Source organism: Diabrotica virgifera, chromosome 6, assembly GCF_917563875.1.
Source record: "Diabrotica virgifera virgifera chromosome 6, PGI_DIABVI_V3a".
NCBI classification, from domain to species: domain Eukaryota; kingdom Metazoa; phylum Arthropoda; class Insecta; order Coleoptera; family Chrysomelidae; genus Diabrotica; species Diabrotica virgifera.
Genome location: NC_065448.1, coordinates 134222279 through 134241931, shown reverse-complemented (window position 1 = coordinate 134241931; position 19653 = coordinate 134222279). Strand labels below are relative to the sequence as shown.

The following is a 19653-nucleotide window of genomic DNA, read 5'->3' as shown; positions in this document are numbered from 1 at the left end:
ATGAAGAAGAGTTCAAATTGCTTGTATTCAAGAAACTAGGTGGAAAGGACATAGGGCGAAAGAACTAGGTGAAGGATACAAATTGTGGTCCGACCGGCCAGATCCGACACAGATCTTCAAAACTATATGGTGGCGAAAAGGGAAGCGAAAGTAGCAGTAGCAAAAGCCAAAGAAGAAGCGTATTCAAACCTATACGATCAACTTGATACCAGGGAAGGCGAAACGAAGATATATAAAATAGCCAAACAGAGAGCAAAGAAAGCAAAAGATTTTAATCAGATTAGATGTATCCGAAATGAAAATAATAAAATACTAGTTCACGAAAGGGATATCAAAAAGAGATCGAGAAAGTACTTTGACAGCTCATTAAATGAAGAATTTGACAGACAGCCTGTAGAGTCAACGGAGGCAGTAGCAGCAATGGTCACCAAAATAACCAACGAGGAAGTGGCTCAAGCGCTTCAAAAAATAAAGAAAGGAAAAGCGGTAGGACCAGATGATATTCCTGGGGAAGTAAGGAGAGCATTGGGAGAGACAGGAACAGGTAGCTAACAGGTCTATTTAATAGAATTATGGAAGTTGGACAAATGCCAGACGAATGGAAAAGCAGTATACTGGTACCTGTTTAAAAAAACAAGGGAGATATACAACAATGTACAAACTATGGGCCAATGGGAAAGAGTAATTGATAGACGGATACGTGAAGAGACCGAAATATCCGAGAATCAATTTGGCTTTATGCAGGGTAGATCAACAACAGATGCAATTTTCATTATAAGGCAGTTGATGGAAAAATACAGGAGTAAAGAAACAAACGCTCATATGGTATTCATTGATCTTGAGAAAGCATATGATAGAGTTCTTCGAGAGATTTTGTGGTGGGTACTCAATAAAAAAGGAGTCCCTGGTGAATATGTAAAGATTGTGAGGGATATGTATGAGGGAGTAACAACTAGTGTTAGGACAGGTGTGGGAGAGACTGATAAATTTCATGTGAAAGTAGGATTTCATCAAGGTTCTGTGCTTAGCCCGTATTTATTCTCATTGGTTTTGGACCAGATAACAGCGAAACTACAGGGTAACATTCCATGGTGCTTAATGTATGCTGATGATGTCGTGTTAGTAGGAAATAGTGAAAGAGACTTAGAACAAAAACTGGAACAGTGGAGACAAGCTCTGGAGGAAAAAGGTTTAAAACTTAGTAGGACAAAAGCAGAGTATTTGGAATTTTCATTTAAAGATGGAGCTACTACAAATAAAATGGTATCTTTGGATGGTGAAATGATTGTAAAAAGCAATAGTTTTAAGTACCTAGGATGGGTATTACAGAGTAATGGAGAAATAGATGGAGATGCATGCAGTAGAATTAGGGCTGGATGGATGAGGTGGAAAGAAGCGAGTGGTGTGTTGTGTGACAGAAAAATCCCAATGAAGCTGAAGGGAAAATTCTATAAAACGGCCATAAGACCCGCTATGATGTACGGAACTGAATGTTGGGCAGTGAAAAACAAAGAGGAACAACGAATGCATGTGGCGGAAATGAGAATGCTTAGATGGATGAGTGGGGTGACAAAGAAGGATAAAATTAGAAATGAGTATATTAGGGGAAGTCTAGGTGTGGCACCAATTGATGCCAAAATGAGAGAGCATAGGTTAAGATGGTTTGATCATGTTCAACGTCGAGACGTTAACCACCCAATACGAAGAATAGCTGAAGTGCAGATTCCTGGAAGGAGTAGGAGAGGAAGACCAAAGAAGACCTGGGGGGAGACGATAAGGCAGGGCATGTTGGTAAATGGGATTAACATTGATATGGCCCAAGATAGAACTTTGTGGAGAAATGCAATTAGGGAAGCCGACCCCGCATAGGGATAAGGCAAAGAGAATGATGATGTATGTATGATGTATGTATGTGGAAAAGTTACACCGATCTGAATTTTTTGTTTCTGTTTTTCAAGAGGACGTCAGGGTCGATTCAGAACCGGTGTAGTTTGTGACTTTTGACCACCCATAAGCCAGCTGTAGGGCTTGGTAGATACAAAATGGCATATATTTTGGGCCTATATATCTTAGGTTCAAGGAGAGGCAGGAAAACCGCAAATACACCAAATCAATAGCGTTGAGTTGCTTTCAAATGGTGCCTAAGCTGTTAGGATCAGATACACACACGGCTCATGCCGTGTATATATCTGATTAGTATATATCTGACATCAGTATAGCCAAAACACTTAAAAACTAAACTTTAAAAATTTTGGTTTTTTGACAATTACTCAAAATTTCAACGTACGAATTACGCCAATAACCGAGAATTTGTAAAAGGACTCTAGACGCGTCTAACGATGTATACCTTATATATGGAAAAATTCGAATTTTTAATTATTAATAATTATTAAGTATTAATAAGTATGATCAAATCTATTTCTTATGGGGAAAACGGTTTTTCAAGTTCAATAATTCCTGTATTACCTTCAGTTGTCGTACTTGACCTTAGATGCATCAGTTACTATTTGTTAATACGTTTTAAACTCATGTTTAATGATCAATATCGGTTAAGCCCTTCAGAAGTTATTGAGCTCCAAAAGTATAATCCATTTAACCATTATCGCCGAAATGGTTTATATAGTTGTAGTGGTTACGACGCTAAAATTAATTGTACAATCTGCGTTCATTTTGCCGGCCATAATTTATAGGATGGCTGGGATATGAACTCGGATTGTCTTATCATAAGCCTGGTGTCCAATGTAAAAAGTAATTCTAAGAAATAAATGTTTTTTACATTTCCTTCGTAAAACTAATATTTTTCGAATTATATGCGCTTGAAAATAACAGTTTTTCGACGAAAAAATCGACTTTTTTAGAGGGTTATTTGAGAATACCTCGAAAAATATGCATTTAATCAAAAAACCTGTAATGAACTATTTTAAATGGGAAATAAGCCACAATTTTACCAAAAAAATGAATTTATTAACGTTTCGACGCCCAAGTTGGATGTCGTTGTCAAAATACAAAATAATACTAAATAAATAAAAATGTTGTTGCTTAGTAAAAAATTCTTCTAATAATTTATTTAATCTGACTCATTTATATCGGCATTCAGGTATGTATTATACATTTCAAAGTAGAAGACTTTAAAATGATATTGCCAATATTGATGAGTTGCGTTATTGATATATGATGAGTTATATTAAAATTGTGGCTTATTTCCCATTTAACCCTTAAGTACTAACATCTTAAATCAATGGCGCAAACACTAACTAACCGCCTGACAGACGGGTTTCACATTTTACTGGTTATTTTTCTTTTGTTAAATATTATAATGCAAAAAAATATTTCGATGACTTACTGAAAGTATTACTTATCTAAAAAACACAGTAATTGATCTAGTTTTTCTGTATTTATTAAAATACAAAACATTATAACAAGAATGGAAGGATTGTCTGTGCGACTTTTTATTCCTGAAAAAAAGTGTGATAAAAATGAAAAAAATTAAAGAATCTTGATAAAAATTTATAATCGAGTTAAACAAAGAGTAATAAACATGAAAATAAAAAAAAATTTTAAAAAATATTAAAACAAAAAAAAACTGACAGACACTAAAATTTGTACAGTGTAGCAATGGTAGTCAGTGGCAACATTTTCATCACAAATTGATCCCACTTCGCTTACGTCGTCTTCTACCTCATCAAGTCATTTCAAAAGAGTTTCCTCATAGTCTTTATCCCCTTATTTGAACTTTTTGACGAACTGGGGCATATTATGTTTAATGACGAACTGGGCACAAACACTAACACCCCGTCTATTAGACGGAAATCACACTTTGAGTCTAAATATCTTTCGAATAACAACCTGCAGCAAATTGCCGAATTCAATACTAGTAAATAACAACCCAATTTGAAAAGTCATAAACGGATGACCTTCAAATTTTTCTAGGAAGGGAAATATCCCACTTTCAACAAACGATGCCGTCTGAGAGACGGTGTGTTAGTACTTAAGGGTTAAAATAGTTCATTATAAAAATGCCGCAAGGAATTAGCTTCAGAACAACATTAAAAAAAACTGTAGATATCAAAATTATGTTTTTTAGTAACACAAAGCAAATTTTCTTTTATAATATCTTTAAGACCAATAAAAACCGAGCGACGGCATGTTAAAGATTAGCTTTTTTCGTCAAATGCACAATTTGAAATATTCGGAACCAAATAACGGGAAAACTTTGCATTTTTCGGGAAAAACTTAAAAAATATTTTTTCAAGTATTCAATTAGAACTTTTAAAAAATAATAATAAAAAGTTTCTAGCTTGAAAATTGAGTGACTTATGATCAAAAAAATATGGGTACCTGCTTTTCTCTACGAAAAAATAAGAGAAAGCAACCCCCTAACTACCCTCCTAATTAAGAATTGGTCTTTAGCTTTCCACAATTCCTTTTATATTCGTATTATCAATACACCCAAGAAGTTTGACCTATTTGTAAGGCCTAATTTTAGAAAAATTGGAGTTTTAAGAAAAATTGATTTTTGAAATTTCGTAGTTTTTACCTTTTACTTCAAAATAACTCGATAAAACGGACCTCTATTTAACGGACTTCGGATATAACGGACAAAAAAATCTCTTCAAATGTAAAAAAGTTTGAACGTAAAAAAATAAGAAAAATCAAATTCTTCAAGAAAAATCAGCAAGGACAACATCAAAAATTGGTTCCTTTTTAGGAATTTGTATCTGCAGTGAGAACATTTTAAGAGAAGAAACTGGGAATACCGCCGGAATAGGTGAAAGGTTTATTGATTTTAGACAACGTTACTGCTCATCCCTCTGAAAATATTGTACGTTCAGAAGAAGGCAACTTTAACCTATAGTTTTTGCTATACTTTTTTGTTCAAAAAATAAAAATAATACAACAACGCTTATTCAACTCATGGATCAGGGAGTAATTTTGGCAACCAAACGAAGATAATGCTGACAGTTTTAAGATGAAATAATGGTTGTATTACACGATAAAGATGACGCAGAGGATACAAGAGGGCAGCATAATTTTAGAGAAGTGATTATAAAAAACAGCAAACTTCAAAAGGGCAAACAAAACTTTATTCCGTTTTCAAAGCAGGACTACCGAAAGCAAGCGCGTCGATATCAAACAGCAAACGTCACTTCACGAGTAAGACAATGAAATACAACTTGTTTGTGTTTTGTCTTTTTTATTTATATAAGTACAGTGCACATATTTTCAAAAAAAGTTTTTTGATTTATTTTAAGTCTATTTTTATATAAAGGTCTTTCGGCTTTAACGGACATCCCGTCCCCCCAATTAGTCCGTTATATCGTGGTTTTACTCTATCTCCGAAAATGCTGGAGATCGAAAAAATGATAGCCTACTAAATTGTAGCTTTTTGAAGTTATACTTCTTTAGGCGCGATAGAGAGTGAATTTTTATTATTCTGCGCGCATGCGCACAGATACAGTACCTATGTTGTTCGTTGCTAAATCTTTTAAGTTATATGTATCAGTCCAAAAAATGTGTGGAAAAATATATTAGTGGTTTTAGTAAATATATTTATTATAATTTTTGTGTCTTTGGATTTGTCTTCCTCGGAAGTAAAGGTAATACGTATTATTAAAACATTTTTTTTAATACTTCACTTCGTCAATTTATTACCGTGATTTGTCATAATGTCCGAGAAACCGTCAAAACAATGCCTTCGTAGCCTCGTTGGTACTACGAATCGAGAGGTCCCGGGTTCAAATGCGGACAATTGCTGTCTTTTCTTTTTTAATTTTTGGATTTTTGGAAAGTGGTAAGTAACTATTAAGCTCAGTTTAATATTTAATAAAATAAAAATAAACTGATAAAAATATTTTATTTCGCTGAAATCATATAATAGAAGTATAACTTCTTACGTGCCTACAAGGTATACACAGATTCTTTTTTTAACAACTAAAATTCCCGTGTGAATAGATTTTCATTACAGTGAATAGTTAGCAAGATATAGCTTTCTAAAACCTCTATTTACGAGCAAACAGCCCTTTAAACCCACCCAATTAAAAACTAAGGAATCTTACGGAATTTAATTTACAGTCTTATACATAACTCTTCACTCACTGGAGCAATGGAGAAAAAACTTGAAGCCTTCGAGATGTGGCTATACAGGCGAATCCTAAGGATATCATGGACGGACAAGATAACCAACGTGGCCGTATTACGAAGACTGGGCTAAGAAAGAGAGGTGATGTATACCATTACCATTAAAAGGAGAAAGTTAAAATATCTCTGACACATAATGAGAAACGGCACTAAATACAGATTACTGAATGTAATCCTTCAAAGTAAAGTATTCGGAAAGCGAGGAATTGGGAGAAGAAGAATATCACGGTTAAAGAACCTGAGGAAATGGTTCTCCACAACAACAACTAATCTATTTAAAGCATCAGTTAATAAAATAATTGTAGCCAGAATGATCGCCAATATTTGAAACGAATAGGCACTAAAAGGAGAGAATAGCTCTTCAAAAATCCTACAAAATCATTTTTGAAAAAACTTTTTATCGCCCAAAAATGAAGGAGATATGTTTATAAAACAATTTTTTTTTCGAAAAATTCGAATAGTCCGCTTATGGAGCATTTTCAATGTATGTCCACAGAACCGGTTCGTATACTAGATGACTAAAAAACTATATATTTGTATTTGTATTTGTACCTTTGTAAATTAGTATTTTTGTGTAAATAACTGTTTATGTAATTCTTTAATTCTACTTTTTTTCTGTATAGATCTATTAGATTATTTACTTATAAAAATTGTAATGTTACTAAGGGTGGTTTTTAAGAGTTGAAATATTATGATATTATATCCTAAAGCAAAAAACAATCATTATTTAACCAATCAAAACCAAATTTTACCCATATTAAACTTTACAATGTTTTTATATCATTTTTGACAATAAGGGGTAATTTACACCTCTAAAAATAAGCAATTCCCTTGAGCATGATATAGAAGATGAAGTACAGGGTGAGATGATCCCAATCACAAATTTTTATGTAAATCGATGCAAGCCGAAATTATTCTTTTAGGATAAGTAAATTTTTTATATATAGCTCCAACAAGGCTAGTTTTCAGGGTTGAAATATTATGATAGTATATCTTTAGGCATCAAACAATCATTATGTAACTAATAAGAACCAACTGTTTACAACATTAAAGTTTAAAATTTTACTTCATAATTTTTTACAATTAGGGGTAGTTTTCACCCCTAAAAAATCAAAAATGTACAACGGATGATATAGAAAATGAACTAGAGGGTGAAATGACCCTAATCCCAAATTTTTCAATCAAGGTACAAATCTATGCTGGACGAAAAAATTGCGAGGTTTTGCCATTTTTTTCAGTTTCATTTCCTCGACTATATGTATTATTAATATTTTTACATTATGTTTGTTGATATTATTGAAATAACATACATATAAAATCAGCGTTTGGTATTAATTCTGAGAGTTAATTGAATATAAGCCCAAATACTTAGCCTGTCGGGATAATATCATGAGGTTCTTCCCCGTTATTTACTATGAAATCAATAACACGAAAATTTTACTGTCATCATTGCATGGGTCGTATGTTTAAAGACAAATCAAATGCTATGTTCTTTCTGGCAGATCTTTTTAACTTAAAGTTGATTTCATGTAATCGAATGAAATATCTTTCAACAAAGTCGTCCCAGGAATGTACTCATTACTCATACTTAAATATTGGCAGTATCATTTTAAAGTCGTCCACTTTAAAATGTATAATATAATAATTTGTCTAAATTGTCAATATGAATAAGTCAGATTAAATTAAATTATTAGAACATTGTTTTTACCAAGCAACATATACAAAATTTGTTTAATTTATTAATATTTTCTATTTCGATAACGATTTTCCAACTGGAACGAAACGTCAATAAAATTTAATGTAACTTAATTCGTGGCTTATTTTTCAAGTAAAATAATAAATTGCATAAGATGCCACATAGAAATAGTTTCAGAACGACATTAAGAGTAACATTATTTTCGAAAAAAAAAGTACCAAAAGAATACGTATGTGTTAATATTAATTTATTGAAATTGTAGCAATGTTTTTAAGTTGAAAATTCCAATTCCAGCGATGAATAATTGTTTGAGCAACTAAAGTTTATGGTTCATTTAGGCTCTGGGCTTAAAAGGCCTGTAAAAAAGCTAAATATATAAAGTTCATCCCAAACCCTTCTTTTAGTGCATAATAGTTTTTCGAATTCTCTCCATCGTGATTATATTATACATAGAACTCAGAAGATTATGTATTTGTTGAAGGATAGTTCATATATTATCATAGACAGAGTGTCATTCAGAGCGAAGTGACGACACCATCTTTTTTATTTGGCTCAGTGTTGTTTCACTCGCATAGTAAAGCTGCGACAGTAGTCCTCCCCTTCCGTGCGTATATTCACACTTAATGTCATCTTAGTTTCTTGATACAATGTACTAGAAAGATATACCGCAAACCAGTCCAAGAGATCTTGTCGTCAGGAAGCGCGGAGTGTAGGCTCACTCTATGTTAATATATACCTCTATGGGATAGTTGCATACTTTCTCAATGTCAAGGGGTAAAATAACAATTGTCATTCTAGGTTACTATATTTTGATATTTTATCGTTGACGCACTGAAAGAAGGGCTTGGTACAAGGGCGCCCACAGGATATTTCCTCAGGGGGGGCAAAGGGTATTGAAACAAAAAATACAAGAAAAATTGTTTTGCTGTTTAAAACGCAACACAGTTAGTGTCAGTAAAATGTTACTTAAATAATAATTGAATTCTTCTGGTGTCCATCGCAAATAAATCAATTACTTTCTGCATGAAGTTTTCTTTATTTCCTTTTATTTTTCTTCTGTGTACAGATAACAGGCATAGCCCACTTAGACGATTGTTCGACATCGTATTCCTTATCCAGGTCTTCACACGTTTGAGAGTGCTGTAAAAAAGTATCGAGGTTGTTATATTGTAATGTAAGTTTTAGAAGAACTGAAACACATGGATAAGAATATAACGTAATAAAATTATAGTTAGTTACCTGAATGATCGCTCGATGGTGCAAGTTGTTGGTGGCAGACAAAGAGCTATTTGGATGGCTTTTGCTACTGACGGCAAAAAGCAGGCATGCTCATGCTCAAGAACCTCTATTAAGTTCAGTTTTTCCAAGGCTTTGGCATCTATCTCCGTGTTTTTCCAAAGGTCGAACCACAGAATTGATTGCTCCTTAAAGTTGTCTAACAATTCACAATACGTGCTGTTTATATTGTTAATAGACTTTTCAAAATCTTCCTTAGAAAGATCTTTCATGATTTTAGGGTGCAGATTAAAAATTTCAAATGATGGTTTGTTTCTATCTGAAAACCTATCTTTCAACGATTGAACCAAAGAATCCAAATAAGGCAAGAAAATGGACTTTATATAGTATTCGTTGATAGTCTGGGTAGAGTGATTTGGTCTGTGAACCTCTCTCGCAGCAACACGAGGACATGTGAGCTCGATTCCAAGCTTGTTTGCTGTTGTTTCAACATTTGCCATAATGTTATCAAACTCTTTTTCTCCATTTTGTCGGTCTGAACTGAATAGCTCAGTAACCTTCTGAATGTGTTTTGATATCTACAAAATATCTACACTGACACCTTGTAACATTTGCGTAACGATTTCTAACTTGGCAGAGTATTTGGCAATCACATGTAGACATATCACAAATGCTGTATTTGTAACTGCGCAATGAAGCTGGAAAGCTTTCTGCCTTGTGTCACGGTTACCTTCAGTCGATAGAGTCTGAAGTGCTTCAGCGATGCTAACAAACTGCTCACTAAACTTTCGAATTGCTTTATATTTTTCGGTCCATCTGGTTTCACATAGTTTTTGAAGAGTTCCCACTATTGCCCTTCTTTGGCCATTCTGCCGAAAAAATGTTATAACTTCTTTAACTGTGCCAGTTGTATTCCTGATTTGTGGTATGTCATTTAAATCATTGACTACTAAATTTAGCCGATGACTGGCGCAATGAAAATATAGAGCTTTTGGGTATTTCTCAGTTATTCTTTTATGTACTCCAGTTATTTCCCCAGCCATTGTACTACAACCATCATATCCTTGGCCAACTGCATTTTCCAAGTTCAAGCCCCAATTTGTTAATGTTAAAGTAATAGCATTTGCTATATGTTCAGCATCTAAACTTTTTAATGGGGTGAAACCAAGGAAGTCTTCTCTGATGCAATTTTCACTTTTATCAAAATATCTCACGCCCAGAGAGAGTTGCTCTGTACCAGTAATGTCCATTGTTTCGTCTGCTAAAATGGAAAATATTTCATTATCATTGATTTTTGTAACTAACTCGTCTCTTAAAACCGTTGCACATAAATCAATGATCTCATTTTGCGTCCTATGGGAAATGTACATTGCATTTTTCGGCGCATTTTTCAGATGGTCTTCTAAAACAGAATCACCAGCTTCTTTCCTAAAATGTAAAAGGTTATTGAACACAGCATCCTCATTGGTATGACCTCTTAATGGTAAGTCATGTAGTGCACTAAACAAAATTGAAGAAACAATGGATTTTAGTTTCGCTCTGTTCGATTCAATTTGCTTGGCCAAACCATAATTTGCAAGACATTCAACATTTTTCTTTTCATTTTTCATGACAGATATAAAGTTACTTGAGTTTTCAGATGCTTGTCTGTGCCATTCAGAGTTCATATGCGATTTCGCATTTTCATGAAACTTTCTGAAATTGGTGAATGGGCGATTTATAAAGCCGCTTTGATAACTACCATGGGTTACGCGGGGCCTAAACAGTACACACAACTTGCATAGCCCACCTTTAACTTCTTTTGAATAAGCTAACCAGGGGTACGTATTTAACCATTCATGGATAAATAGTCGTTTGCCATCGTCAATATCATACTTGAAATTGTAACATTTATCTGGCTTCCATGGGTTTGTTAACAAAGTAAATTTCAAGCGATCGTTCAAGCTACAAATTTTATTAGTATCAAGGTAGTTCCCAACATCCAAATTTAAACTGTCTTCAACAATCGCAAAATTATCCGATGCGGTGGCCGTTACAACGTTAGTTTCTCTTTGAGAGGCGGATACAGCTGACTCCAAGCTAGATGGCCCTGCTACAGCTAAATCATTTTGACTGCATACTATACTACTGTTTTCGGTACTGTTCGGTATGTCAGATCCATCATCAATTTTCAGCCGCTTGTTTGGCTTGTTAAAGAACTTCCTTATGTCCATTTTTCTACAAATACAGTAGGCTAATTAAATTGATGCATTCAATCAGCTAAGTGTTAGGTGTCAATAAATTAACGCATTTAACCGGGGAGTAGGCCGATAAATGGACAGAATAAGACCAAATGGATAATTTAGTTGCATTGAAAAATATTTTTAAAACCTTTTAGAGAAGTAAAAAATTCATCTAAGTTAATTAAAATTTGTAGATTAAAATACCTACCTTGCACAGTTGAATATCTCAACTGCGACACAGGAATAACTTATTTTCTTAAAGTAGGAAGGGTACTTATAAAAAATGTTATTACTTCAAGCACAATTTTTGAAATAAATATTGTAATTGTACTTCATAGACGCAAATGATGTTATTTTAATTCATAAAAAAGTATTTTTTACCTTTACACACAATAGATAACTACCTCGTAAAAATAAGCCTATTTTATTTAAGGTCAAGTGAGAAATAAAGTATATTACATAATACTTACACGTTGCACAAAAAACACTTTTAACACGTTAATATAAGTTCTATGAATAACAGTATATAAATTGTGAGCACTACCGTACTACTAGACGTATCAGATCGGCCGTTCAGCCCACCTATTTAATTTCTCAACTGGATAAGCCTAGACCGGACATCATCAGTGCATGCGGCATGCGCACCGAAAACGATGCGGTTCCATCCAAACATATGCGTCTCAGTCAGAAGGGATAAGGGATTGAGAAAAAATACATTTAAACTGGCATATCTCGTGAGCGATTATGATTAATATGGAATTTATTTTATAATATAAAGTAAGAGAGAGCTAAATATTTTTTACACGCTTTCGCCAAATTCTCAGGGGGGGCGATGGCCCCACCTGGCCCCTCCCTGGGGGCGCCCTTGGCTTGGTATGAACTTTATGTGCTGCTCATTCAGACGACTCTAAGAAGAAAGCAGGCAGAAAGTGATTTACGTAAAAGTAAAGTAACATTAGGCTACAGAGAACTTAAAGCCGACGTAATTAAATCTAAAGCAAATAACTCATTTACTGTAGTTCTGTGTGTAGATATGTAGTAAGTTCTCTTTTGTAGATACATTGTCCCGCTGACATCTATTTTACAATCGGCACCATGGTTGTTGCCTGTCGTAATATCTTTGCTATTTGTATGTATATGGTAACTAACAGAGGCACAACGAATTGATTTTACGAGGACATTGCAGGGAGAGGCACAACAGAAAAAGCGTCCTGCTTGGTTAAATTTGTAACAATGAATTATAATAAATTAATAAATGGAAAGAGTGGACACTAATCGTTTGGTCGATGTACAGGACAAAATAATTACTGGAGTATTGAATACACATGACTAACTTGTAAAATGTGGTTATTTTACTGAGATTAATCAAAAATTTCCCTCATCAGGTCATAGGTTTTGCCCTGTCATCGAGACAAAATACGAAACGAAACAATAAGACAAAATCTAAAACGAGAACCAATCAATGAAAAAATAGTAGAGCGTCAACTTAGACGGTTCGGGCACGTTTGTAGAATGTAGAACGAGAGACTAAAAGAACCAGTGTTCGAAACGAGAGTGCCGGGGAAAACCAGAAGAGGAAGACCAAGAGTTATGTAGGTAGATGAAATCAGGAAAGAAGTCGAGAAGAAAGGCTTGACATTGGAAATGGCAAAAAAATCTAACACAAGATCGGAAAGCATGGAGACTACAATGCCAAAGTCAACTCCACCAGTCTTACACCTAAAGGTAGAAAGGCTTAGGACTAAGTAAGAAAGTAACCTAAGAATGCAAAGAAATCATCGAAGGTACACGTATCCTCTGCTGAGAGTATGATAAGAGAAATGAAGGAGGAGGACCAACCTTTTGAAATAATAAAAATGCATGAACGATAAGTTTATACTGCACTACTGCATATTACGTAAAATACCAAAAAAAGATTACAAATCATTCGATATATATATATGTATATATATATATATATATATATATATATATATATATATATATATATATATATATATATATATATATATATAAACAAACAAGTGGTTTATTAGGGTTGCAGTCAGAAGTTTGGCCAGGATATCAAAGAAACACTCTTTTGACTTTTTGTCTAGCTTTCGGGGTTGTTTGACCCCTTTATCAAGACTCTGTAATATAAAACAAAAATGTAAGTATTTTAAAATATTACATTGTTTTAGTAAACCTACTAGTCGTTGAGATTATTAAAGAGAAGCTCAACGACTAGTAGGTTTACTAAAACAATGTAATATTTTAAAATACTTACATTTTGGTTTTATATTACAGAGTCTTGATAAAGGGGTCAAACAACCCCGAAAGCTAGACAAAAAGTCAAAAGAGTGTTTCTTTGATATCCTGGCCAAACTTCTGACTGCAACCCTAATAAACCACTTGTTTGTTGATATTGACAGTCACTAATATCCAGTATTTCTTATATATATATATATATATATATATATATATATATATATATATATATATATATATATATATATATATTGAATATGCAGAATATGCCAGACAAATGAGTTTTTATGCATTTTATGTTTTTTTTTCACAGTTCTTGTTTATGTCAATTATTTAGATTAATATGTTACAATTTTTTTTTGCATAAAATACATATTTCAATAAACGACTTAATTTTAATTATTGTAGAATAAACGTCTATACTGGATTTTCAATTATAACTTGTGAATAAAATTATACCTATTTGATGATTTCATTTATAGAGATTCTGACCAGTAGAAACCTACAAGAATTAACATGACGGCGATTACTTTTTAATTATTGTACCTTCAAACCATGTAGTAAGATTTATCATCACATGTTTAATTCTGTTCAATCAGATTTTATTATTACAGCGAAAATACTCTACTGTATACTATACACTATACATTATACACTAATACAGTGGGAATAATTTTTAGGTATGTTGAATGTTTCTGTTTAATGGCATAATGGCAACCAGTTTCCTAGTATTACAACTGTCACATTTAAGAAAATATCCATAATAAACTTTTAGTTCTGCATCTAATGCCAAATTTTCACGAGGAGAACACAAGTTCTGTACTGTCTAGTTTGACAAGTTGAAAAATGTTTGTCACATTAATTGGGATCAATCTCACTGAATGCTTTTATACAAAGATTTGAATTTTATATAATATGTATGTATGTAAGTATTAAAAAATAATTTCCCGAATATCACACGATTGTAAGAATAAATAAGAAAATAATGCTCCAATTTTATTTCTTAAACTTGTTACCAATCGGCAATAGTCTAGTCACTCCCCTTTGAGTCGTGAAATTAAAACTGTCAAAGTGTCACTCGGAATACAAATCGATAATTTTAGAGCTCTCATGTAATAACTACTGAAAATTTTTATGTAAACATTTAAATAATTGACATTTTTGGCGTGTTTTAAACAATTGTTAATAAAGTTCGCCTATACAGTCACCGAACCGCAACTATTTTGTGAATTATCAAACTAAATTAAGAAATGTTTGGGTAAATTAATTAAGGTACAGGTACATCGTTTTGACGATGTTTTGGTGCGTAAAATAACGGACGGGAGTTATTTTGTAAACTTACATTAATGTAATTATACGGTAGGTAAGTAATACATAATTTGGAAGCTCTTATGTCATTAAGTAGGTTTCTAGATTTTTGTGCCATTCAGTCGTGCTGTTTTAAAATAGCGACCGGTCATTGTTCAATGGGGATAATGTAGAAAAAAGTATAGACTATTTTAAAAAAGTATAGACCCTAATAATTTGATAGTGTTCAACTTTTATTAAAATTGCCTAAGCAGATCAATCTATCTTTCCCTGTTACCACTTTTTAAAATTTCTTGTGTTGTTTCTTATTGACATCTGTCCAAAATACAGGGTGTCCAGAAACTGTCCTGACAACCGAAGACCAGAGATTCCTCAGATAATTTTAAGACAATTTAACTCAATTTACCTAGTCCGAATATGTTTCTTAAGTGAGCTAGAGCTCTTTGAAGATGGCGTCTTGTAATTATTTTTTTAAAATACCTCCAGAACGCTTTTTATGTAGAAAAACGAAAACTTCTATTTAGAGCAACAAAACTGGTGCGCCTATTTATCTTCCAGAGATAAACCTTCCATCAATTGCGAATTTCTAGTACCAGTCATAGGCAACGTAGGCAAACATAGGTCCGTTTTGGGTAGGGCAACGGTTATTATTTTATCGCATAACTTTTTTTCCTTTAGCGTTTAAGCATTTTTGACACTAGATTATTAAATTGTAAAGTATATTTTAGTACTAAGATGTAATCTTGCTTTAAGTTGGTAGGATATACCGTTTTCTAGAAAAATAGATTTAAAAATGTATCGTTTTTCTAATTTGAACCTACTGACAAACAAGTATTGCACATTATTTTCAATATATGTATCAATGTTTCGCCTCCTTTAATTTGTTGAATGCCATCTCATCTTCTCCAGGTGATTTATTATTTCTCATCTTTGAAAGAGTTCTGTTTTTCATTGTGACATCTGTGCAATTTTCTGTGCCTACGTTTTGGGCTTTTGATATTGACTCTGATTAGTATATGAAAGTTGTATCTACATATATGAAATTATTAATATCATTTCAGTTGTGTGGACTGTATGTTTTTAGGTTGTTGGTTCAAGTGGCATTTAGAGAGGGATTATGATTAACAGAAATATTATCAGTTTATAAAAAATCTTACCAAGTCACTGTTTCACCATTCGCGATTATACCATATCACATATACCGGTTTCACACTCGGTTGCTTATTGTACCGAGTTTTAATTGTTTTGAGCGTAACGGTTTGTTTATATCGGATTAGTATCTTACACTATTACAGAGAGAAGAAAAGCGTTTATTTAGCAAAAATGGAACCCAGAGAAAGGTTCGCGTTAATAGTTGAAACAAAAGCAGTAAACTTTACTGCTTCTGAGAAAGCAGTAATGAGCACTGTCTCCAGCGGCAAGTGACAATCCAGAGAGAGAGAGAGAGAGAGAGACAGAGACAGAGAGAGAGAGAGAGTCCTGTTGCAATGGATTTCGATCGGAGTGGTCAAATTTAATTTTTTATAAGGCTCTGGCTCATAAACTAAAAGACATACAAAAAAAATGTTGCAAATAAAATTTGTTCCTTAATAAAAAACGAAGAAAAAATCGTTTGCTAAACTCAATTTCAATAATTAGAACTCAATATATTGGAATATTGGAATATTGGAATATTGGAATACAGTCGAACCCGCTTATTAGAATACCTGTTAAAGGAATATCCCGCTTTAAGTAATAGAAATTTGGGGTCCCGGAACGTTTCTACTAGCCACCAATGATCGGTTATTAGAATATCCCTGTTATAAGAATAATTTTGATTGGCACGAAGGCTATTCCAATAAGCGGGTTTAACTATATGGAATCATTCGAGATGTGGGTATATAGAAGAATTCTAAAAATATCATGGACAGAACACGTCATAACCAAAGAGGTTCTGAGAAAGATGAATAAAGAAATGGAAGTCTTAAATACAATTAAAACCAGAAAATTTGAATATCTCGGATATATTACACGTAGAGAGAAATACAACTTGCTCCAACTCATTATGCAGGGAAAGATTCAAGGAAAAAGAAGCATAGGGAGACGCAGAATATCGTGGCTGCGCAACCTGAGAGAATGGTAAGGATGTACATCAGACGAACTTTTCAGAGCAGCCGTCTCTAAGGTCCGAATAGCTATGATGATTGCCGACCTCCGTCGCGGAGATGGCACTTGAAGAAGAAGATATTGGAATATTAGTGCACAATGCATATTGGAAATTGCAAAATAAGTATTTTTCGAAGCTTTATCGATTGTAACTCGGTTTGTACGCATGCAAATTAGCCTTAGAAGGTCTCATTTTAAAGCTTAATTAATAGGCTTCCAAACAAAGTTGTGCTAAATTACTTTGTCTTCATTTTTTTAAAAGTTATACTCGTTTGAAGTTATAATTTTCTTAAAAAAATTGGATATTAATTTGTTTATAAGGGTTTCAAGCAAATTTGAGCCATAAACATTTACACTTTAATTAACAATAATGTTAGAAGAACTCAAAAGGAACAATTTGAGCTTATGAAAATGTTCGTAAGTTTACTTTTGGCAAAGATATCGATATTTTAATAGCGCGCTATGAGAAGCAAGATCGGTTCATGCTCACAGTGTAAAGGTTCACGTGCTAACTTCTCCATGCAAATTAAAATTTTCATGTATATATACGTTATCTTCATTTTTCATTTTTGAAGATCCTAATAAAATTTATATAATTCTTATATTAAATCATCTGTACCTCGTATAACCTTTCATTTTATTTACTTTGTCTTCTATTTTGTGTACTAAATGAGAAAAAAAAACATTAAAAACTAATATTTCAGAAATATAACTAAAAAGTCAGCTGACAATATTTATTAAGAATAGGCAAGGCCTCCTAAGTAAAATAATGTAACATGAGAGCAGCCGATAGGCGTCTTTACCGCGATATTACTTGACTGTGAGCCGATCTTGCACCTCTAGCTTCAAACGGGTATAACTGTAAAACAAATGAAGACAAAATAATTTAGCAAACTATGTTTGGAAACCTATAAAATAAGCTTTAAAATGAAACCTTCTAGTGCTTCTTTGCATAAGTAGAAGTCGAGTTACGATCGATAAAGCTTCGAAAAATACTTATTTTGCAATTTGAAATTTGCATTGTGCACTAATTTTACAATATCTTGAGTCCTAAATATTGGATTTGAGCTTAGTAAACGTTTTTTTCTTCGTTTTTTTTTAAGGGACAAATTTTATTTGAAACATTTGTTTGTATCTCTTTTAGTTTATGAGCCAGAGCCTTAAAAACAATTAAATTGTTTATAACAATTTTTTGACAACTCGGATCGAAAATAAATCTTAACTACTTAGATTAGGTACTTCTATCATCCGTTCCTATAATTAGTTGGATATTGCCTTTCTAGATAGAAAGTTAATGTCACTTGAGGCTCTTGAAAATGTATAATAATTAATATTTCTAACTAATTTAAAATGATAACAAATGTAGTGCTTATTTAGTAAATTGTTTAAGTTACCCTAGAATTCTAGAGTTAATCTTTAATACATATTGTGGTTTAACAAATACTAATAATATCGAGGGATCCGTCTGATCACCTGACACCTTGGTGTGGGAAATCTTTTTGAATGGCGCCATATGGCAATCGAGAAAGGTGACATTTTAATTAATTACTCATATTTTTGGTGTGAAATTGAGATGTAGCTAGAAAGCTTTTAATAAACCAACAGTACCCATTGTAAGGTCATTTTGATTGTTAAAGTAGGCAATTATTTTTTTATTTCGGACAATACGTTAGTTAAATTGGAATCAAGCCTCTGATTTCGTCTTTTCTGTATCGTTAAACATCTAAGCAGTTCAATCTAGACAATAATTGTGCTTGATTTAATATTATTTATAGATTTATTCGTCAGAACACAAGATAACATTCAATATACCGGTTATGTGTTAAATTAAGTTTAAAAAAAAGTTTGAAAATTTAATAAAATTTAAAAAAATAATCCAATTTAAATTTAATAAAATAATTAATCCAATCAATTGCCCCATACAGTCACTCCATTCAATTTTTCAAAATTTTCGGATCAACAATTGGATCATGAATTTACAATCATCAACACCAATTTTAAAAAACACTAGATTTTCTACAAGGACGTTTTCCGATAGAAGGTACAAAAATAAAATTGATTACATTCTGGTAAACAAGAATGGAAAACAATTAGTCAAAGATGTAAAAACTAAGCCTAGTGCTGAATGTGGGTCGGATTGCTAAGAGCAGAATTTAAAATAAAGTTACACAGAACGACAAAAATAACAAGCACAACCAGAAAAGTACTGAAACACCTAAGCAAATTTCAATTGGCTTTAAAAAATTGCAGGAGCCTAGAAGCTACAGGAGATCCAGAACAGAAATTTGGACCAACACGAAACAATGGATTTTCACTGTGTTAGATTCGGTGAACCCCTAAGGAAAATTACACGGAAACAGTGAATGACAGTGCCTGCTTCGTAGATATTTTTAAACGAGTTAATATAGTGGTAGTCAGGGCAACCTTGTAGAGAAGTTAGAAAAGATTTTTAACTTTTCCAAATATACAGGGCGATTCATTAAGAATGTCCAATCTCTGAGTTTTGAGATTCTTGTTCTCAAAATATTAAGAATTAAACCCAAATTATCAAATATTTAGATTTTACTTAAATCTCCTTACTGAGTAACAGGGTGTTTTACTTAAAAATTTAATAAGTATGTGTAACCAGTAGGTACATTAACTATTTGACATATCCCTATC

General features: G+C 32.9%; 2 protein-coding genes across 4 annotated transcripts in view; one reads left to right on the top strand and one right to left on the bottom strand.

Annotated features, from left to right (window-relative positions):
* LOC114334656 (dual oxidase maturation factor 1) overlaps positions 1–19653 on the top strand; it is a 436984-nt gene that overhangs the window by 256918 nt on the left and 160413 nt on the right. The gene's annotated exons all lie outside the window — the stretch shown is intronic.
* LOC126886033 (uncharacterized) lies at positions 8768–9353 on the bottom strand. The gene is made up of 2 exons (XM_050652870.1): positions 9074–9353; positions 8768–8974 (listed from the first exon to the last, which is right to left on the bottom strand). The coding sequence occupies exons 1-2, from the start codon at positions 9340–9342 to the stop codon at positions 8797–8799; spliced, it is 447 nt and encodes a 148-aa protein (XP_050508827.1). The 5' UTR covers positions 9343–9353; the 3' UTR covers positions 8768–8796.